Source organism: Mercenaria mercenaria, chromosome 7 (assembly GCF_021730395.1).
Source record: "Mercenaria mercenaria strain notata chromosome 7, MADL_Memer_1, whole genome shotgun sequence".
Lineage (NCBI taxonomy): Eukaryota > Metazoa > Mollusca > Bivalvia > Venerida > Veneridae > Mercenaria > Mercenaria mercenaria.
The window spans coordinates 69,710,523-69,734,274 of NC_069367.1; the positions used below are offsets into that span (position 1 = coordinate 69,710,523).

General features: G+C 36.8%; 1 protein-coding gene across 3 annotated transcripts in view; it reads left to right on the forward strand.

The window, feature by feature from the left end:
• The window catches only part of LOC123553972 (ATP-binding cassette sub-family C member 4-like), a 169,786-nt gene that overhangs the window by 9,216 nt on the left and 136,818 nt on the right, over positions 1-23,752 (forward strand). For all 3 annotated transcript variants that reach the window (XM_045343769.2, XM_053548618.1, XM_045343770.2), the window contains exons 2-7: positions 4,393-4,503; positions 5,632-5,752; positions 6,316-6,531; positions 10,113-10,202; positions 12,331-12,494; positions 15,178-15,303. In XM_045343769.2, the coding sequence (XP_045199704.2) occupies positions 4,393-4,503; positions 5,632-5,752; positions 6,316-6,531; positions 10,113-10,202; positions 12,331-12,494; positions 15,178-15,303 (828 nt within the window). The remainder of the gene's footprint in view (positions 1-4,392; positions 4,504-5,631; positions 5,753-6,315; positions 6,532-10,112; positions 10,203-12,330; positions 12,495-15,177; positions 15,304-23,752) is intronic.

The following is a 23,752-nucleotide window of genomic DNA, read 5'->3' on the forward strand; positions in this document are numbered from 1 at the left end:
TCACAATTGGGAGGGGATACCCCTCCCCAACCCACCCCAGGTTGGGCCCCCCAGCAAACAAATCCTGCACACGGGCCTGCGTATACCCAGCTGATATTACACACATGTTTACCCAAGACCTATGAAGATTCTAGCCAAAAAGTATGGGTGCCTCCTGGTGTTATGCAGTTCTTATTTATTTATTTTTTAGTTAACTTTAATTCTGTGACAAAAAATGGGTATACATTTTTGCATCCCTTTATTAAATGTTTCTTACTAAGATTTTAAATGGAGGTTTATAAATATATAGCTTGATGTTTTCTTTCTGAAATAACATGATGCGACCTTATTATACCGCCTCAATAGCTCAAAGGTAGAGTGCCACTTTGAGTGCGGGAGGTCGTGGGTTCGATTCCCAGCTGCGTCATAAGGCCTTTAGGTCAAGTTCAGATTTGGGTCATGTAGGGTCAAAAACTAGGTCACCAGGTCAAAAAATCAAAGGAAAAGCTTGTTAACACTCTAGAGGCCACATTTATAACTATATCTTCATGAAACTTGGTCAGAATGTTAACCTTGATGATCTTTAGGTCAAGTTCGAATCTGGATCATGTAGGACAAAAAACTAGGTCACCAAGTCAAATCAAAGGAAAAGCTAGTTAACACTCAGAGGCCACGTTTATGATCATATCTTAATGAAACTTGGTCGGAATGTTCATCTTGATGATCTTTAGGTCTAGTTTAAATCTGGGTCAGGTGGGGTCAAAAACTAGGCCACCAGGTCAAATGAAAGGAAAAGCTTCTTTACACTAGAGGCCACATTTATGACAGTATCTCTATGAAACTTGGTGAGAGTGTTGATCTTGATGATCTTTAGGTCAGGTTCAAATACAGGGCCTTCAGGGCACTTTTGTTTAAAAAAAAAAGCTATAAAGTATTGTCTTAACTTGATAATTTGTGTTGGTCAAGATTTTTGTTAACCAGGTTTTCAACGAAAACCTGAGTTATTAGATTGGGGTAGATGTCGGTCGGGCGGGCGGGCGGCGGCGGCGGCGTCAAACTGGTGTTTCCGGTCAATAACTTTTGTTTCGGTAAAGATATTTCAATAAAACTTGGTATGTATGTAGCTTATATCAAGACAAAGGCTGGGATTGATTTTGGGGTTTCTGGGGTCAAGGTCAAGGTCACTGTTACTTAAAATAGAAAAAGGGTTTCCGGTCAATAACTTTTGTTTCGGTAAAGATATTTGAATAAAACTTGGTACGTATGTAGCTTATATCAAGACAAAGGCTGAGATTGATTTTGGGGTTTCTGGGGTCAAGGGCAAGGTCACTGTTACTTAAAATAGAAAAAGGGTTTCCGGTCAATAACTTTTGTTTCGGTAAAGATATTTGAATAAAACTTGGTATGTATGTAGCTTATATCAAGACAAAGGCTGGGATTGATTTTGGGGTTTCTGGGGTCAAGGTCAAGGTCACTGTTACTTAAAATAGAAAAAGGGTTTCCGGTCAATAACTTTTGTTTCGGTAAAGATATTTGAATAAAACTTGGTATGTATGTAGCTTATATCAAGACAAAGGCTGGGATTGATTTTGGGGTTTCTGGGGTCAAGGTCAAGGTCACTGTTACTTAAAATAGAAAAAGGGTTTCCGGTCAATAACTTAACTTAGGAATGAGCTATCATGATGAAACTTGGTGTATAGAAAACTTACATAAAGTTGTAGCTTGGGATTGATTTTGGGGTTTCTGGGATCAAGGTCAAGGTCATTGTTACTAAAAATAGGGTTAGGTTAGGGTTAGGGTTAGCATATCTTCTACATGCATGGAGGGATTTTGATGAAAGTTGGCACAATTGTTCACCATCATGAGACGGAGTGTCATGCGCAAGAACCAGGTCCCTAGGTCTAAGGTCAAGGTCACAGAGGTCAAAGGATACAAGAATGAAAAGTTTGTCCGGAGCATATCTTCTTCATGCATAGAGGGATTTTGATGTAACTTGGCACAATTATACACCATCATGAGACGAAGTGTCTTGCGCAGTTCCATTCTTAGAATTACTTCCCTTTGTTGTTACTATAAATAGCTTATATTGTAACTTTTTCATTACTAGACGTAGGGAAAAATCGAGACCACTTTTCTGTAGTACAACATGCATGTTACATCCAATTTTGAGGTGTATTTTGACCAATCTCTACCTGGTAAGGATTTCTGTGTGGACTTACAATTTTTTTTTTTGTATTTTTTTTTTTTTTTTTTTTTTTAAGATTAACTTCCCTTAGTTGTTACTATAAATAACTTAAATTGTAACTTTTTTATAATTGACCGTAGGGAAAAACCAAGACCACTTTTCTGTGGTACAACATAGTTGTTACTTTCTAATTTTAGGTGTATTTTAAGGTATCTCTACCTGGTAAGGGGTTTTTTTGTGGACTTAGAAAAACAAAAGAATTACAATGATTACTAAACAACCACAAAATTAAAATTACATCTGCAAATACAGGTGCTAGAGTAAAGAAATTTGCTGTGACGGGCGTATATTGTGACATTCTGGCACTCTTGTTTATTCTTATGAAAAGTGTTGAAAACCTGGTTTCGTGGCATTGACGCGTTTCTTGTTCAGTGTTTTTATTCAAAACGTGTAAGAGCTATAGCTTTGAAACTTTGTGCACTTACTAATCATAATTAGCTTAGTAAGAAGACCAAGAACGATAACTCTGATAAGCATTTTATTAGATAAATAGCCCTTTTTGTACTGAGAAAATTTGAATATATAGATTGACATTTTTGTTTAAGACCGCTTTTCATGAATACTACAAGAATTATAGCTTTTAAATTTTTTACACTTGTTTATTGCCATTAGATAGTAATAGATCAGTGATTTTCAGTGGTGTTATGGCTCTTGATTAGTGGTATTTTACTTTATCTGTGCAACAGCTGCCATACCAGTTAGAGAAATTACACAATGATCATTGCCAAGCCTAATTGTGAATGTCATTGACATTTTCAGATTTAGTGATTTTCAGCAGAGTTGAAGGTCAAGGTCACAGAAAGATCTGGAGCACGGCTTCAAAGCTATTCAAGATATTAACTTCGAACTTTGAGTATTGGTGGATGGTGAAGATATGAATTGCAGAGTGGAAAAATCCACAATACTCCCCAGTCCCCTACCCTCCCACTGCCCCTCCCCCCAAAAAAAGTTCCTTGTGTCTTAGTGTTCACCACTATCGCACAGAACCCTCCATCCACCACCAGATAACACACCCGCCTCCGACACAAATTTTCTTTAAATTTTACTGCTTCATTTGATCTAAATCTTGGGGCGTATATTGCCCCACTTTGCAGAGCTCTTGTTTAAAGTCACCACCAGTAAGCCATCTCCTCCAAAATACTGTTAGTAGTTTTAGTGTGGGGATAGTGCAAAATAGTGAAAATGTTCAGATCCCAGAAGCTTCCCTGGTTCATTTGTGCGCTGGTATAAAGCACACTTCATGGGACTCTTATCCAAATATTAGTTGTTTTAATTTGAGGAGCAGGGGATCAGATCAAATCACATGGTTTCACAGTCAAACAGTGTCCTCACTTGACCACTGCATTTGTTCCTTGTACAGGTTGCGACATGCTGTTGATGCACAGGAATCTCCCTGTTCCATATTGCTTATGTGAAAATAAACAGACAAAGCAAGAGTCTGTTAGTTTATTTTGATTTGACCTTGCCATATCTATTTTGTCCTCACTTGTCTTAAAAGTCCTTGAAAGGGTATACAGGTCTCGAGTTAATCCATTTTAAGATAACTTTTGACTCATCAGAACAGAGATTATAAACATGATGCAGTTTCAGTGCTGTGTTAGTATACAAGTCATTTTACATCAGGGAGGAAAGTGCAAGATACAGAACATAGTGCAGTATCCCCGCAATGTATGTTAGGTGTAAAGTTTCCTACAACACTGGGCTTTAGTTTGAAGTGTTGGTAATTTCATTTGGATCCTTAAGTACCTGAAGAAATTTGTATGACACACAGTAATCATAAAGTTAAATGACAAAATATTTTATATTTTCTAGATACATGTAATATTAGACAAAATCTGTTGTTAATAACAGAACAATTTCAACTGAAATGTTTTGATTAATTTGGTGGACATTTTATGAAAACAGACTCATTTAGCTGAGGCTCCAGAGTTATAAAACTGAATATGAAGACCAATTTCAATAAACCAACCTTGCCATTGGCCAATCTATAATTTGTGCTCAGAAACATCCTATCAGATGCTACGGTCCTAACTCTAGTTTAAAACAATGGATCCTGGATGGGAACAGCATCCAGATAAGTTTCAGGTGTTCGTCTGGGCTAAAATGAATAAGTATAGATGAATGTTATCATAATGCAACTAAATTTTAAATCTTCGTTTTCTCTTCAGGTGGATGAATCCGCTATTCAAGAAGGGGTATGCACGTCAGCTGGAGGTAGAGGATATGTACAATGTGACAGTTGAAGATCAGTCTGACAGACTGGGTGAAACACTTGAAAAGTAAGTCAGCTTTCATCAGCAGAACAAGAGTGAATGAAATGAGATGTCTGCAAATTTGTTGCTGTAGCTGTGGTCTGTTTTAGGGCATTATTGTTTGTGAATGTTCCTAAAAAAAGTGATAACTCCCACTCCTCCTCCGTAAACTCGCTTGTTCACTTTGGAGAGTTTGAACATAGAATGCTTCAGACTTCCCACTTGGCTCTTCTCATATACAAGGGGCCTCTGGCAGAAACAGGTTAATGTTACTGGCTTCAAATCACTTGTCCCACACCTCTTTAAGCTCTGCTTGAGTAGCCCTGTGAGAAAACCATCTAGCTAGAGTGATAAAAGTTATCTTTTCAAATAAGGGCATTTGCAGTTTTTCTCCACAGTTCAAGGCTGGAAAGTTCCCTTTTGACCATAATAATTGTGTTGATATGGCTTAAAACTCGGTATACAAACTACTTACTTACATCCGAGAATATTCAAAGAAATTGTTAATAGCAATTAAGGTCAAATCCTTCTGAACTATTTGCCCTTCATGTGTGTGTGGACCTGGGGTCTTCTTTTAGAATGCCACCATTAGTAAAACCTTGAAAGTTGCCATATGATATAAACACATCTTACGACTTTTAGCCGTAACAAGAGTATAGCATTTTATGACGAAAAATCCCAACTCGACCAGGGTTGCTCGTGTGCTAGTCCAATGCACTAACCACTGACCCAAAGAGTCGCCTCCCTGACGCAGTTGTCAGAGATTGGCTTTAAATGTACAGGCTATGCGTAAGTAATTGTAACACTTCCCCTTTCAAAGAAGTAATCATTTATGATGACATGTAAGCCTTTTTGGCATAGAAAGTACCATTTTCGGCCTGAGACAAAGCCCATATACCGGACAAGCCCCGATCTTACAAATTTTAGCCATAACAAAAAGAGTGTAGCAGTTTATGACAAAAAATCCCAAGTGCCTGTGGCAGGATTCGAACTCGGGTCGCTCAGGCGCTAGTCCATTGCTCTAACCATTGAGCCAAAGAGTTGACTCCCTGACGCAGTTGTCAGAGATTGGCTTTAAATGTGCAGGCTATGTGTATGCCATCATAACACTCAAAACAGATAACTTGTATAAAATTGTTTTTCTTTTTTATTCAGGGAATGGAGAAAAGAGATGAACAAGTCCAAAGGAGGGAAAAGAAAACCTAGTTTGTTTAAAGCTCTGTTTAGAATGTTTGGTCTTGAATATATTCTTTTGGGCTTTGTTCTGTTTTTAGAGGTATGTATGAACGGATGAAGACTTTTTGTGATTCTGATTTTGTGGAGTTAATTGCATGCTTCATTCTGAGTAAATACGAAAAAACAACATATTTTGTTTTTGTTAATAAAAACCAGTATGGCCGTCTTAACCTTGGGCGTGCTTTCTGATGAATTGGTGAATGTCTCGGACTTGGTATGTTAGACTTGCCACTCATTGTAGGTTCCAATTGCACAAGGAGTTGAATTTTTTCTGTTTGAAGAAAAGCCATTGAGCTGACCTGTTGAAGGTCCTCATGTCTGTGAAATAGTATTCTCTAGAAGTCTTCAAATGACATTAAATTGTGTCAGTTGTATTGCGTGAAATGGTTTTGTGCTTGTCATAGTCAACCACATTGTCAAGTATTTTTTTCACATATAATTTTACCTCTGTTGTTTAGCAGTTACCTGCAGGAAATGGCAGTTTAACATGCACTTTCAACTTAAATGAAGTTTTACTGTATCCTTTCCTCACATAAGACTTGAGTTTCTTTAGAATAAAATCAGGGAGCAATTTTATCAATGGTCAATTTTTCATGTTTTTAGGAGGCCACAAAGGTTATACAACCACTGTTACTTGGTGGGTTGATTCGTTATTTCACACCGGGGTCCTCAGTGACTAAGATGGACAGTTACCTGTATGCAATGGGCGTGAGTCTGTGTGCAATAATGCTAGCAATTTCACATCATCCTTACTTCTTCGGAGTTCAACGTATAGGAATGAAAATGAGAATAGCATGTTGTTCTTTACTATATAGAAAGGTAAGAAATTTGTTTATTATGAAATCAGCCTGTTGTTATTTATTATATATAAAGATAAGAAATTTATTTATTTAACAAATAATTTATAGCAAAACCGTGTTTTAACACTATTTATACACGATGGGCAGTCCAAGTGAAATTATTTTGAATGACATAAAACTGCTGGAATGTATAAATAGTGTTCAAAGATGGTTTTGCTATAAATTATTTTGATTCTAATATGTCTTTTATTGTCAAATTTAAATCAGATATGATAGAACTGTTTCTTCGTGCATGCATGGCGCCAAATGGTAGGGCGTCAAGCTCCTTTGTTTATACACGCCAGGACCTGAAATGGTAAGACGTCTTGTGGAAGTGATCAATTTGGGTGAAAATGATGGCGAATTATTCTGCAAAGTGAATAACCAACTCAGTATGCGTACATGGCGCTAAATATCACGTTGACATGACGTAAACATGATTTAAGCATTGCTAGTCATATTAGAATGTGATATCAGCATGCTGTTGGTAAGAAATTTGTTTATTGTGAAATCAGTTAATTTTTTGTGGACATGACATTTTGTGGTTTTAGACGAAAAAGCTATTTTGTGGGGAATGGGTGGGGGTGGGCAGATATCTGTAGATGATAAAATGAATGTGAATTTTGTTTGTTTGTTGGAATTTAAAATGTCTTAGATTAATACAGCTACATAATTCAAGCAAATTAGTCCTCCTTAAATATCACTAATTTTACAGTTAGCAGTCTCTCATCACCATTTTTCGCTGTTGAATAGAATGCTATAAATTAGCTAACAGTCACATTAGATAACTTTTGGGGTGTATTTTGAACAAGTAACTTTACCTAAGAAGTTTTTTAAGCAAGATTGAAAGAGCACAAATGGTTTTTACTACAGCAATTATATGACCTATCACTACATTGATTTTACGGTCTGTCCTTTGCATTAAACTGTAATAAAACCATTGATTATTGGCTCATATACATGTATTTGTAAGATAGCTAATAAAATGCAGTTACAATGTTGAAACTGAGAGTTGTTCTTATCAGCGTTTGATAGGCCTTACTTCCCTAATTGTTAGTTTCTTAGGCCTCTGCATTTCTGATGGTTTCTTAGGCCCTTACATTTTTGATTATTAGTTTCTAAGGCCCCTACATCTTAGGCCTTTACACTTTTTATATGCCCGAAGGGACGTATTATGTTATGGTCTCGGTGTCTGTCTGTCCGAGCTCACATTTGCATACTTAGGTGGCTATAGGAAAAATAGGTAACTGTACTTTTTATACGCCCGAAGGGACGTATTATGTTATGACGCTGGTGTCCGTCTGTCCGTTAGCAATTTCGTGTCCGCTCTGTAACTCTTGAACCCCTTGAAGGATTTCGAGGAAACTTGACACAAATGTTCACCACACCCAGACGACGTGCAGAGCGCATGTTCTGGATGTCTCGCTTCAAGGTCAAGGTCACACTTAGGAGTTAAAGGTCATATCAGTTTGTTTCGTGTCCGCTCTGTAACTCTTGAACCCCTTGAAGGATTTCAAAGAAACTTGGCAGAAATGTTCACCACATTGCAACGATGTGCAGAGCTTATTTTGAAACTTTTTTATTATTGGCCGTAGGGAAAAACCGAGACCACTTTTCTGTGGTACAGCATGGATGGTACCTCCAATTTTAAGGTGTATTTTTACATACCTGTACCTGATAAGGATTTTTTTATAGACTTTGAATATTTTTTTGTGGACTTAGATTTTTTTTTTGAAGTTTTCCTTTTGTTGTTCCAGTCCTTTTGGGGCTTCAAAAGTCAAGTTCTCCCATCCTATGATGTAAGCCTTCGGGTGTATATTGCCCCACTTGGCGGCGCTCTTGTTCTTTGATGTCATTCATTCTGTAAGGCTTTTATGTGGCTATTTTTCTCTTACGTGGCTGAAAGAACAATAGAGAGAACAAAAGAGTAGCCACATAAGTATCCATATGACATTTTTTGTAGGAACGTCCGTCCATCCGTCCGTTAGCAATTTCGTGTCCGCTCTGTAACTCTTGAACCCCTTGAAGGATTTCAAAGAAACTTGATACAAGTGTTCACCACACTGAGATGACGTGCAGAGCGCATGTTTTGGATGTCTCATTTCAAGGTCAAGGTCACACTTAGGGGTCAAAGGTCATATGAGTGTGTTTCATGTCCGCTTTGTAACTCTTGAACTGCTTGAAGGATTTCAAAGAAACTTGGCACAAATGTTCACCACACTGAGACGACCTGCAGAGCGCTTGTTTCGGATGACTAGCTTCAAGGTCAAGGTCACACTTAGGAGTGAAAGGTCATATATGACTTTGCTGTGTCCACTCTGTAACTCTTGAACTGCTTAAAGGATTTCAAAGAAACTTGGCACAAATGTTCACCACACTGAGGCGACATGCAGAGTGCATGTTTTGGATGACTCGCTTCAAGGTCAAGGTCACACTTAGGGGTCAAAGGTCATATATGACTTTGCTTTGTGTATATAGCTATGCATTGCATTGCTTTTATTTTTATTTGGCAGATCCCATTTTTTTTTTTAATTACTTCCCTTTTTTTTTTTACTATAAATAGCTTATTTTGAAATTTTTTTATTATTGGCAGTAGGGAAAAACCGAGACTACTTTTCTGTGGTACAACATGGATGGTACATCCAATTTTTAGATGTATTTTGGCATAACTTTACCTGGTAAGAATTTTTTTTGGACTTAGAATTTTTCTTTTTGGAATTTTTTCTTTTTGTTGTTCCTGTCCTTTGGGCTTCAACAGTCAAGTTCTTGAAATTTTACTCCCATCCTCTGATGTAATCCTTCAGGCATATATTGCCCCGCTTGGCGGCGCTCTTGTTATTATTAGTTTGTTAGGCCCATACACATCTGTTTGTTAACAATGGTTTGTTAGGCAATACTCTTCTGATTGTAAGTTACTTAGGCCTCAATACTTTGATTGTTTTAACAATGGTTTTTAGATCTCTACACGTTTTTATTGTTAGCTTTTTAGGCCTTCTTACTTCTGATTGTTAATAATACAGTACTGTAATAGAATTGTTAGTTTTTCAAGTCAATACAACTTCTAATTGTCTTGACTGATTGTCTTGAAAATGGTTCCTTAGGCATCTACAGTTCTGATTGTTCTTAACAATAACAAAATTGCTAGTTTCTTAGGCCACTACATATCTGACTGTCTTAACAATAATACAAGTATAAGTTTCTAAAGTCCCAACAGGTCTGATTGTCTTGACAATGGTTCATAAGGTTATTTTACTTCTGACTTAGTTCATGAGGCCGCTACACTTCTTTTTGATAGATTCTTACGTCCCATCACTTCTGACTAGAAGATTTTCATAAAACTTGCTTCATTTGTTAATCTTATCAAGATGACATGTGGAGGCACAACCAAGGTCACTAGGTCTAAAGTCAAGGTCGGACTTGAAGGCCAAATGTCATAGTCATAACATCTTGCTTTAGTAGCGTCTGGGGTATTAATTACCTTTAGTGATAACTCTAGTTTCACTTTGATTTTGATTATGTGTCATACAAATAAATTAATTAAGAATGTGTTCTGTATTTCAGTCATTGAGGTTAAGCAGTGAAGGTCTGGGTAAAACAACTACAGGGCAGATTGTCAACCTTATGTCAAACGATGTTAATAGATTTGATCAGGTATGGTTTACTCAGAGCTTATTACATAGGAATCATGGATTTAAAGGCACAAACCACCCTCCAAACTTATATTAAATTTTTCATTTGTTAGTAATGAAACATGGAAGAATAAAACCAAAGTTCTCCAGTGGATTCTAAATTCTATCCTGTGTAGTTACTAGTGGTATGGCTGATACTGGAGTTTGGAAGACATTGTTCTTTGTTTTTCCTTCCTTCATTTCTTTTCAGAATTATATAAGAATGATGATTTGCAGGATTTGCACCAAATGCAAATCTACTATGCCCTTTAAAAGTCGGTTAAAAAAGTATTCAGTCATAATTATCAAGTTGCATGTGCCTTCTGCTAAGTTCTAGCAAGCTCTTAATGACAGAGAATTGAATAGTACAGAATCACAAGTGCACAAATAGTTTCAAAATACAGCAGTAGTATTGCAGTTTTTGTGCAATAGTCAGACCTAAACAATTTTGACATTGGGTATGTTGGTTTTGATTTTCAACTTGTCAGAGCACAAAGTGCTGGGGGAGAGATATTTGATCACTCTGTCACCATCCACAGTTCGTCCCTCATGTATTGTCCATCTTTCCCTCAACACTTTCCTTTAAACAATCTCTCCTTTAGAAGCATTAATTAGTGAAATTGATGAAACTTGTCCTGGATGGTTCTTTGATGGTCCTCAGTAAAGTTGTTAGCCAGGACAGTATTCCTGCAAAGACCAGTGCTCAGTTAAACTGAACAGTATTCCTGCAATCTGTACTGCTAACAACCAGCACTCAATTAATCTACGCTGTATTCCTGCAATCGGTACTACTGAAGATGGATGCTCATTTAGTCTGAACAGTATTCCAGCAACCTGTAAACCTGCAATCTGTATACTACTGAAGACCTATGCTCAGTTAGCCTGAACAGTGTTCCTGCAATCTAGATTACTAATGACCAGTTCCCTATATCAGTCTCAGGCTGGGGAAAAATTTGTCAGACTTATATTATCTTCTGTAAAACCAGATTGTTCCTAGTTCACCTGACAGGTGTATTATTGAAAGAACACTGGTTCACCTGACAGGTGTACTATTGAAAGAACCACTGGTTCACCTGACAGGTGTATTATTGAAAGAACCACTGGTTCACCTGACAGGTGTGTTATTGAAAGAACCACTGGTTCACCTGACAGGTGTGTTGTTGAAAGAACCACTGGTCTTTACAAGCTAGCATGAAAGTTTTCCTCTAGAAAGAATCTTTACACTGGTATGGCATTTAACTGCATTGCCACAGGGTTATGATCAGGTTCACCTTTGCTCCAAAAACTGCTTGAAAACATAATATTTACATAATGTTAACAAGAAATGGAAATGCATGGTCATGTTTCCAATTTCCCATTGGTTTTAATTAAAACAAATATGCATTGAATGGCCTACATGTTTAAAAATCCAATTTCAAAATAATGCTTATCAATAATTAACTTGATGGAAAGGCTAGTTGAATCTGAGATTTGTAATTTATCCCTAGCTAGTTGTTTTGGTACCTTGTATTTTAGAGGCTTTGGAAGGAGAATTTAAATGAATTTTAAAATGCCCTGTCAACACGGGGAGTGGTGAACTTAAATTTGCCCTCTCCTGACCAAATATCAAGAAAATTCTTTATTCATTTATATTTTGCAGAAGTGGTTCACTAGTAAAGTAATCTGTGATATTTAGATTTTGACATATAAACAAATAATTTTGTTATTAAGTCTCAGAGTTAGGCCTTCTGTTTCGTTTCCACAAACCCATTTTAGGGTGCAGTTTTATCAATTGGAGAGATTTCAAGTCAAGTCCATTCTATGCTAAAATACACTCTTTGAGAGTATTTTAACTTGTAAAAAAAGTCATATTTAGCTATTTCAAGTGTTTCACTGAGAACTCATTTATATTTGGACTTAGTCATCAAATATTCAAATTTCCAAACCCACTGTATGAGTTGTCTATGCTGGTACACATGGAGGCTGTACAAACAATATTTAGTTAGTTTCATGAAAACATGGTGTAAAAATTTTGCATTTTGATATCAAAATCTCAGTTTCTATATTCATTTACAAATATGAGGCCTTATAAATCACAAATCATTTAGCAATTTGATTTGTTTGTATTTCAGGCTGTGATATTTCTTCATTTCCTATGGGTAGGACCTATAGAAGCTATAGCTGTATTGGCAATATTATGGCGGGAGCTTGGTCCATCTACTCTAGCAGGCTTTGCTGTGCTCTTGCTGCTTGTACCAGTACAGGGATGGATGGGAAAATTGTTTTCTAAATTCAGGTAAAAACATTGGGCTTAAGATACTGTAGAATCAGAATTTTTTGTGAGAGATTTATTTTCACTGTGTTAGCTTATTGTCAGTATTTGCAGAAATAGATACTGGCATTAGTATTATAAGTGTTTTGAATAGCCATTTGTGTCCTTCCTTATGGTAATGTATCATGAATATACTACCACACAAACCAATTAAAATTCTAAATAGAGAAAACTTTTAGCATTGTTTGATTTTATAGTATGTGAATAATTATTGCATTCTGAAAGCATTTCTTAAATCAAGAATCACTGAACAGGACTTGGTGAGAATCTAAATTTGAGCTTTAAAGCTTGCTATGAAACGAGACATGTATTTTATCAACATATTGAGTTGAAAATTATTAGTAAACCCCAAAAAGTGTATCATCTTGTGGTTGATTGGTCAGTCTGTCAGGTTGTCAGACAGACGTGGTTGGTCATTGCAAGTTGTTACTAGAGCAGACCACACCAACAGTTTTAATGGGATTTGGTTAAAGTTTATACAGGTGAAGCTCATGAAGTCCAGCTATGAGTGACATTTTTTTTCTTGAGTGGACATAGATAAGGCTTGGGGGGTGGGTGGGGGGTCACTGGGGCACCTATACCCCCTCTAGTTTCCAGAATGTGCAGCAAACTACTTCCACATTTTTAAAGGGCTTTAAATGAGACTTCTTACAGTTGATCACCATGGTGTTTAGTTATGCGTGATAGATTTGATTCAATCATTTGATAAGGAAATGGTACATTAACGGTAGATTTATCCTTGTACACTAAATTTTAGAAGTAGTTCAAAGGTGTATGGTCAGTGACTGACATCCAGGACGTACATTAAGATCTACATTAGGTAGGGGTAGGGCTGCTGCCAACCCAGGAATGGAACAGAATACTTGTTAATCGGAACTGCTGTTTGACTCGGCTTGTTGTAGTATTATAAAAGTACACAGATGTTGCCACAGTTGGAAATTATATTCTCCAGTATATCAAAGAAGTGTTGTGCATTAAGAGATAGAGCACCGACTATCAGTAATAATGAAAAAGATTCGAACAGTGCATTCAATCAGAAATTGAACTTCAGCATTTATTTCATCGAGCAGAAATATTATTAGACACATATTTAAGGTATATTGGAACGAATGATGACAGAGGAAGGTAAGGCATTGTTGGACACAGGAGTTCTAAAGGAAAGGTTGAGTGTTGCTCATGGCTCCTTTTTTGTGCCCCCCCCCCCCCCCCCCCATGAGTGGTGGGGACATATAGATTTGCTCTTGTCCGTGCGTCTGTCCGCTCATACGATTGGTACCTTAGTTGGTAGGAGGTGTGGCCTAGGACAATAGAAATCCTTTGTATTCATTCCGTAACCACTTAATTCTTTTGTTCCTTAAGTGGTCATTCTATTTTTTCAAACAATGGAATGACCACCTAATACATGAATTGTATGGGCATCCGTCCGTGCGTCCATCTGTCCGTCCGAAGTTCGTGACACGCCTAGCTCAAAAAGTATTTGATATAAATTAATGAAACCTTGCATGAGTCTTTATCATGATATCAACTTGCACACCTTCTATTTTTCGTCTGGCTCCACCCCCTAATTTTAGAGTTCTGGTCCCTGAAATAGTCAAAAATGCACATTTTCACCTTGTGACACGCCTAGCGCAAAAAGTATTTGATATAGATTCATGAAACCTTGCATGAGTCTTAATCATGATATGAACTTGTGCACCTCCTATTTTTCATCTGGGTCCTCCCCCTATTTCTAGAGTTATGGCCCCTGAAATAGTCAAAAATGCACATTTTCACCTTGTGACACGCCTAGCTCAAAAAGTATATGATATAAATTGATGAAACCTTGCATGAGTCTTTATCATGGTATGAATTTGCGCACTTCCTATTTTTCGTCTGGCTCCGCCCCCTATTTCCAGAGTTTTGGTCCCTGAAATAGTCAAAAATGCACATTTTCACCTTGTGATACGCCTAGCTCAAAAAGTATTTGATATAGATTCATGAAACCTTGCATGAGTCTTAATCATGATATGAACTTGTGCACCTCCTATTTTTCATTTGGGTTCGCCCCCTATTTCTAGAGTTATGGCCCCTGAAATAGTCAAAAATGCACATTTTCACCTTGTGACACGCCTAGCTCAAAAAGTATTTGATATAAATTGATGAAACCTTGCATGAATCTTTATCATGATACGAACTTGCGCACCTCCTATTTTTCGTCTGGGTCTGCCGCCTATTTCCAGAGTTATGGCCCCTGAAATAGTCAAAAAATGCACATTTTCACCTAATTATGTGCCTCACTCAAAATGTATTTAATGTAAATTCATGATACCTTGCATAATGTGACCTTGCACACTTGGCATTCTTCTTGAGAATTTTAGCATTTATTACAGAGTTATGGCCCTTGAAATAGCCAAAATAGTGGATTTTTTGTTTGTGATGCTCATAGCTCAAAAAGTATATAGTATAGAATAATGAATCCATTTCATAAATTTTTTTTTGCAGCTATACCCCATTAAGATTGCAAACATTTGAATGATTTCCCCTTATTTGTGACAAATGTACCAGTGGGGGGCATTAGTCTTTAGGCTGGCAGGTTACGACTTTCTTTGATTGTTTCACGTGATTGTGGTAGATTTATTTAAGCATTCTTTCTTTGTTTCATTTCCAGACAAAAGACAGCAAAGTTTACAGATGAACGTGTACGATTAATGAATGAAATAATAGCTGGCATGAGAGTGATAAAAATGTATTGCTGGGAAAAACCGTTTGGGGACCTTGTTAAAAAAGTCAGAAGGTAGGTGTGAATTTATAATAGCGCTAATGTATTCTTTGCTTTTTGCTTTATTTTGACTTCATACTGAGGAAAAAACAAAACATTTAGTAAATCAATTCTGTAAAAGATGAATGATTTGAAGCCAGGGTTGTGTTAAGAATTTCCTGGATGCCAAATTTTGTCTTTGGTGCATGCACTTATGGCTGTCAGGAAGTTGACAGTTCAGGTGGAAGTGAGCAAAATTACATTGGTAGCGATTTGAATCCGTGAACATGAGGAGAAACTTCTCTTTGAGACAGTAATGTCTGATGTCATTCCTTAACCACATCTGATTCATGCTGAGAAGTTGTCACTGACAGTTACTTGTGGAGAAGAAGTGAGTACTGGTACAGCGAGTACTGGTACAGGATCCTGAAACACTCTTGATTTCATGACTGCTGTTACAGATACTGTTGAAAAATGGTGATAAACCCACGATAAACTTACAAACAAATATGTAAACAAGACTGATGTTGATCAGGATATTTGGGCTGAAATTGTAACCCTAATATAGTTTGTCAAAGATTTTTGGCATACATATACGATAAACAAATGTGCATCTGTTCGAAATATTTTGAATATTTCTGCTTTGTTTTCTTCTCATAACCTTTAATACATGTTTTTATCTTTTTAAAATTAACATTTTCACTTTGAAGTGTTTTTCATATTCATGTATAATTTTTGGTCATTGTATACAAATGTTGGGATATATACATATTTAGAATTAGTTTTTATGAACAAAATTGCAGTTTCTTACAATTTTCATGCAGCAAATACATATACTTTTCCAAATTACCAAAACAAAAGTGCACATGTATCTTGAAACATTTATGAATAATGACCAGTATTTGTGTGTCTGATCATTATGAAATTGTGTAAAATCATTGGCTCTTTTGTTTGTTTTGAACTTTGAACAAGAAAAATTTACTTGGTAAATTAGAACTTATTGAAAAGAACCAGAAACTGCAACAGTAGAAGGCAGCCTACTTTAATGGCTCATAGTACATGACATGATTTTGCACAATTTACACATTGAGATAGAAATACCCATTTAGTCTGGTATGATGATGTAAGCAAGAAATAACTAATAACGACATTTAACTTACTAATTTTCTAATTATTTAACATCTTACACATCATAGGTAGCAGAATAATTGGGGATTTCTTAAATTTTATAACATTCTTTAAAAAAAAGATATCTTACTCAAATATGTGCCTGCGATTGTCTAAACTAGTTGTTCTGATACGACCTTGAACTTGATGAAGCGACAGTAAAAAATCAAATTGTTTTTGAATCACTTTGCACTATTTTGCAATGTCTTTTCATTGCTAGTCTTTAGTAAAAAAAAAAACGAGGCCAGTTTTGGGTATGATATCAGAGCACCTTAGAGAGTTTTCGTAGCTGAATTAACATTATATGTCCAGTATTCTGCAGTCTCCAAAACTTGTGTTCATTTTTACTCAGGCCAATATTAATCAACACTTCAAGTCTTAAATTAAGGCTTAAACTTAACCCTTACCCTGCTAAATTTCTGTAATGAACTTGTCCATCTTTAAATTTGGACAGTACCATTAACTGTTAAAAGGGGTGATTATGAAAAAGATGCTGGTTGAATAGCAAACAGTGCAGATCATGATCAGACTGCATGGATGTGCAGGCTGATTATGATCTACACAGGTCGCACGTGATCAGCTTGGTAAGGGTTAAACATAATAAATTTTCATGTTGCTGTATGCTTGTTTAAGATTTCAGAAGTTTTTAATTCCAATGATAACAAAGAGATCAAATGCCATTGCTACAAGAGTCGTTCACAAAATAATTATGTAGACTGACAAACTAGCCAGCAAAGTAGTCTTAAAGTTTTATCATTTTGAAAAACAGTGTATCTGCTACAAATGTACCAGTCTAAAATTGTAACCAACAGAGGTCACAACTTTGACCCAATAATAATCAATAAAATCTTGAAGGGTTCATCTGGGGTCTAATACTAGGTCATTAGGTCAGTTAATGGGAAAGCCTTGAGGTTACATTTCCTATCTCATTTTCGTAAAAATTTGTCAGAATGTTTATCTCTATGACATCTAGGTCAGGTTTGAATCTTAGTTATATAGGATAAAACCAAGGTCACTAACTTAAATCATAGAAAAACCTTTAAACCACTGTAGAAGCCACATTTTCTACTTGATCATCATAAATCTTTGTCAGAATATTTGCCTCTAAGGGACTTAGGTAAAGTTGGAAACTGGATTATCCAGGTCAAGAAACTTGGTCAGCAGGTCAAATAATAAATGACCTTGTCAACACTCAAATTGCCTTATTTTCTACCTGATCTTCATGAGACTTGGTCAGAATGTTTGTCTGTTTAAAGTCTAGGATAAATATGTAACTGTGTCACTATTTCGTTTTTAGCAGTGGGGTAGGGTTATGTGATGGGGAATGATGACACAATACTAAGAGACTGTATCAGTATATCATCAGCCTTCCATCTCCAAGCTGTGGAACTCGGTTGAGTGATCTAGGGCCATCATAGCCCTTGTGTTAGTCAGACCATGTGTGACTACCCTAAACAATACAACCCGCCTGCTTAGCTCAATAGGGAGAGCGAAGGGCTATGGATCACGGGGTCGTGACTTTGATCCCCAGGTGGGGCGTATGAATCAATTCCTCCACTTCTGAATCATCTGGGGAAGTTTTTCTGTTACTTGCGGAGAACAGGTTTGTACTGGTACAGAATCCAGGAACACCGGTTAGATTAACTGCCCGCCGTTACATAACTGAAATACTGTTGAAAAGCAGCATTAAACCCAAAACAAACAAACAAAAAAATGACCGACCAGTTAATGTTAACTTTTAATGAGATACAATGTTTTTGATTGTTTATTGCAGAAATTTATGTAATTTTATTTGCAGGTAATGGTAATTTACATTTAAGACATCACAATGTGAACTGGGCCTCAGGCGCATCACCTGTAATTTTGTGCTTTGTGCATATTATTCTCTTTTAATGATAAAACTTGCGGACATGTTAGTGGTTATTTCAGTACCAGTTATATAAACTTGTACTTAACTAGAACAAAGTTGTAGTGTCAGTCTACATATTTATTGAACACTCTTCGTATACATGCACTTCAAATGAATACGTTAATTTGAAATTTTAGAGATCTAAAGTCAAAACCTTAAACTTAATTTCTGACTTTTAGTGTTGATGGGCATTTCAGATCATCCATTGATTTAAAAGTTCCATTCTTAAAAAAAAGGAGCTGTTTTTCCAAGACACTTTCGTGATCAAGGACTGATAGCCTTTGTAAATCTAAACAAAAAAGTGGAAGAAATTAATATGGCATAAATCTTGGAGAAATTATTATATTTCTAAATTACTGGATTCAGTTTGGTTCAGTCTAAGTATTAGAAGGATTTACTGTAGGCAACAAGTTCTTGACACAATATGTTACTGTAGGCCTGACAAAGCCTGACAAGGCTTATTAAAGTTAACATGTTTTGTAGCTTGTTGTTTAATGTTGCATGTCATATGAATGTTGCATGTCATATGAATGTTGCTGAATGTTGCATGTCATATGAATGTTATGAATGTTGCATGTCATATGAATGTTGCATGTCATATGAATGTTATATGAATGTTGCATGTCATATGAATGTTGCATGCCACTAGCTTTAGATATAGTTGCTTTCATATAATCTAACTAAAGACTAACAATATCTATTAAACCAAACATGTTCTGACATACTAAAGGATTGATTTGGTAGTATCATCAATAATAAACAGAACAATAGTATCCATATTTTATTGGGTGTTTGTTTTTGATCGAGATTATTTGTCTGGACACAAATAGAAATAAACTTTGGTTTAAAATAAATACTTTGTTTATTGCAAAGTACTTGCTATTTGTCATTAGTTAGATTATAGTGTGTAGTTTTTGCCTACTGTTGCTTAACTTGCCTAATTTGTTTCTATGTTGCATGAAGCTTTTGTGTTATGTTATTTAAAGCAGTTGCCTGCAACCTTTTGTTGGTGTAACTTTTCAACAGTTGCCTAAAGCTTTTGTACTCTGTTGTTAAAGCAGTTGCCTGCAACCTTTGGTTGGTGTAACTTTCAACAGTTGCCTAAAGCTTTTGTACTCTGTTGTAAAGGCAGTTGCCTGCAACCTTTGGTTGGTGTAACTTTCAACAGTTGCCTAAAGCTTTTGTACTCTGTTGTAAAGGCAGTTGCCTGCAACCTTTGGTTGGTGTAACTTTTCAACAGTTGCCTAAAGCTTTTGTGCTCTGTTGTTAAAGCAGTTGCCTGCAACCTTTGGTTGGTGTAACTTTTCAACAGTTGCCTAAAGCTTTTGTACTCTGTTGTTAAAGCAGTTGCCTGCAACCTTTGGTTGGTGTAACTTTTCAACAGTTGCCTAAAGCTTTTGTACTCTGTTGTTAAAGCAGTTGCCTGCAACCTTTGGTTGGTGTAACTTTTCAACAGTTGCCTAAAGCTTTTGTACTCTGTTGTTAAAGCAGTTGCCTGCTACCTTTGGTTGGTGTAACTTTTCAACAGTTGCCTAAAGCTTTTGTACTCTGTTGTTAAAGCAGTTGCCTGCACCTTTGGTTGGTGTAACTTTTCAACAGTTGCCTAAAGCTTTTGTACTCTGTTGTTAAAGCAGTTGCCTGCTACCTTTGGTTGGTGTAACTTTTCAACAGTTGCCTAAAGCTTTTGTGCTCTGTTGTTAAAGCAGTTGCCTGCTACCTTTGGTTGGTGTAACTTTTCAACAGTTGCCTAAAGCTTTTGTGCTCTCTTGTTAAAGCAGTTGCCTGCAACCTTTGGTTGGTGTAACTTTTCAACAGTTGCCTAAAGCTTTTGTGCTTTGTTATTTAAAGCAGTTGCCTGCAACCTTTGGTTGGTGTAACTTTTCAACAGTTGTCTAAAGCTTTTGTGCTCTGTTGTTAAAAGCAGTTGCCTGCAACCTTTGGTTGGTGTTACTTTTCAACAGTTGCCTAAAGCTTTTGTGCTCTGTTGTTAAAGCAGTAGCCTGCAACCTTTGGTTGGTGTAACTTTCAACAGTTGCCTAAAGCTTTTGTGCTCTGTTGTTAAAGCAGTTGCCTGCAACCTTTGGTTGGTGTAACTTTTGAACAGTTGCCTAAAGCTTTTGTGCTCTGTTGTTAAAGCAGTTGCCTGCAACCTTTGGTTGGTGTAACTTTTGAACAGTTGCCTAAAGCTTTTGTGCTCTGTTGTTAAAGCAGTTGCCTGCAACCTTTGGTTGGTGTAACTTTTCAACAGTTGCCTAAAGCTTTTGTGCTCTGTTGTTAAAGCAGTTGCCTGCAACCTTTGGTTGGTGTAACTTTTCAACAGTTGCCTAAAGCTTTTGTACTCTGTTGTTAAAGCAGTTGCCTGCAACCTTTGGTTGGTGTAACTTTTCAACAGTTGCCTAAAGCTTTTGTACTCTGTTATTTAAAGCAGTTGCCTGCAACCTTTGGTTGGTGTAACTTTTCAACAGTTGCCTAAAGCTTTTGTGCTCTGTTGTTAAAGCAGTTGCCTGCAACCTTTGGTTGGTGTAACTTTTCAACAATTGCCTAAAGCTTTTGTGCTCTGTTGTTAAAGCAGTTGCCTGCAACCTTTGGTTGGTGTAACTTTTCAACAATTGCCTAAAGCTTTTGTGCTCTGTTGTTAAAAGCAGTTGCCTGCAACCTTTGGTTGGTGTAACTTTTCAACAGTTGCCTAAAGCTTTTGTGCTCTGTTGTTAAAGCAGTTGCCTGCAACCTTTGGTTGGTGTAACTTTTCAACAGTTGCCTAAAGCTTTTGTACTCTGTTGTTAAAGCAGTTGCCTGCTACCTTTTGTTGGTGTAACTTTTCAACAGTTGCCTAAAGCTTTTGTGCTCTGTTGTTAAAAGCAGTTGCCTGCTACCTTTGGATGGTGTAACTTTCAACAGTTGCCTAAAGCTTTTGTGCTCTGTTGTTAAAAGCAGTTGCCTGCAACCTTTTGTATATCCTTTCAACAGTTACCTGCAGCTTTTCCCCACTCTTGCACCAATATTAGCCTACAGTTTTTGGTTAGTGTTCATTCAGCAGTTGCAAATATAGTTTCTTCAATAGCTACTGCAGGAGTTGCACTGATGTTGCTCCCTATGCTGCTGTTGCTATCCTGCTTGCCTCTGTAACATACTTTGCAGATTGGGTACTTTTTTTTTGTGATTCTGTAGTTTGTAATTTTATCCTCACTTTTCTGTTATATAGTCAGACAATTTTATTCTGTTTTAAATCTATGAATTGTGCTGTTTACAAATATTAGGATAAATCAGTATATTACGGATATTACCCAATCTGCATTAACTAGAATCTCAATCTTGACAGTCCTGACAGAAAACATGCACTAAACTGCAGTTTATCCTTATTTAATCAGAAACCATTCAATCATGTGTCACAGGAATATATAAAACTAATGGAAGAAAATTGTAGCGTTAGTGATGCACAGTTAAACCTGCCTTCATTGCCACCTGTATTAAGCAGCCACTTGCCTTAAGCAGGCAGTCAGCTTAGTTCCCAATCTGACTTTTTGTTCTAATTTCAAGTTTTTTTAAGCAGCCACCTGTCTTATGCAGCCATCTTGTGTTGCTTCCATGACAGGATACTTAATAACGGTTGACTGTCATCATGAAGTGAATTCATATAGTAATCATAAGATTTTGACTGAAGAACGAAAATTGAGAGTAAGTTGATGAACTCAAAGTAACATAACATGATATGTGATATTGAAGAAGAGTTATTCCGCCTCCAAGCTCCAATGAAAATCAGATTACTGCCTTGAGAAATTTTGCAAACATATGTGCTTGTACTATGGTGTAGTAAGTGGTTTAAGTTAATTTCATTCCATGTTCTTGAAATAATTGGGTCACACCATGAGAAAACCAACATAGTGCATTTGCGACCAGCATGGATCCAGACCAGCCTGCGCATCCGCACAGTGTGGTCAGGATCCATGCTGTTCGCTAACGGTTTCTCTAATTGCAATAGGCTTTGAAAGCGGATAGCACAGATCCTGACCAGACTGCACTGGTCTGGATCCATGTTGGTTGCAAAGCACTATGTTGGTTTTCTTTGACGCGGCTCATTTCATTCCATGTTTTTGAAATATCTGGACTATCGGGTCACATTGGACAACTTTATCAGTTTTGCAAAAGAAATGGTTCTACCTGTGTTTGTTCTACCTGTGGTTTTTCTACCTGCAATTAACATGTGCTTTTCGGATGATTATCAAATTATTTGTTGAGACAGTACAGGTTTTTAGATTTCACTTGGCAGTATTACAACAAGGATTTTCTGACAGACAAAAGTAACAATGGTAACAGTAACTTTATTATTGATGGAGACCTCATATTGATTTTCAAATGTTTTTCTTTGGCAAACAAGCATCGAGAGAGATAATTTGAACACCTGAACAACAAATTCTACAACAGAGGCGTCAAACTGCAAGAAATGACATCATTAATTGAGAGTGGCCCTGTGTTAGCAAATCTTAATGTAGTTTGAAACTCTAAAGGTCTATACGATCAACTAATTCTGTTGTATATAAATGTTATATAAATGGTGGTCTTTGCACATGCCTGTATTACCCGGGGGTTCCGAGTTTTACATAGACTTATATTGGAAAAAACTTAAAATCTTCTTACCTGAACCTGCAAGGCCTAGGCTTTTGATATTTGGTATGTTTCATTGTCTAGTGGTCACCTACCAAAATTGTTCGAATTATGCCCCTGGGGTGAAAAGAGGTCCTGCCCCGGGGTCCGAAGTTTTACATAGACATATAGGAAAAAACTTTTTCTTGTCTGAAAGTTCAAGGCCTAGGCATTCGATATTTGGCATGTAACCATGCCTGGTGGTTCTCTAACAAGATTGATCAAATTATGCCCCTGGGTTGAAAAGAGGCCACACTCCGGGGGCCATTTGTATATAAGTTATATAGGAAAGAATACTTAAAAAATTGTCTGATCATATTTCCTAGACCGTGTTTAATTATAATTACCTGATGACCCAAAGTAATTGGGGGTCACCTGACTGTGACTTTGACCTACTGACCTTGAAATTTGGATGACATATACAGTTTTGCACACAGATCTTAACACTGACTTTCAGTGACCATGAATTTGACCTATTGACCTACTTTCTTAATATTTTAGCATCAGTTTGACATTTGAAACATGTAGCTCATATTACTCAGGTGAGCAATCCAGGGTCATCATGACCGTCTTGTAATTTGGAATGTTCCTATGTTTACTTGGTTACGTATGCAAGTTGATGAAGACTTCCCCAAGATACAGGGTATTATACTGAAGTTATGCATGTCTGTTGGTCCGTCTGTCTGTCCACCAGTCTGGTATGGCCTGTCCATAATTCTTAAGTGCTTGCAAGATTTTCTTAAAACTGGCATCAGTTTTTAACCTCAG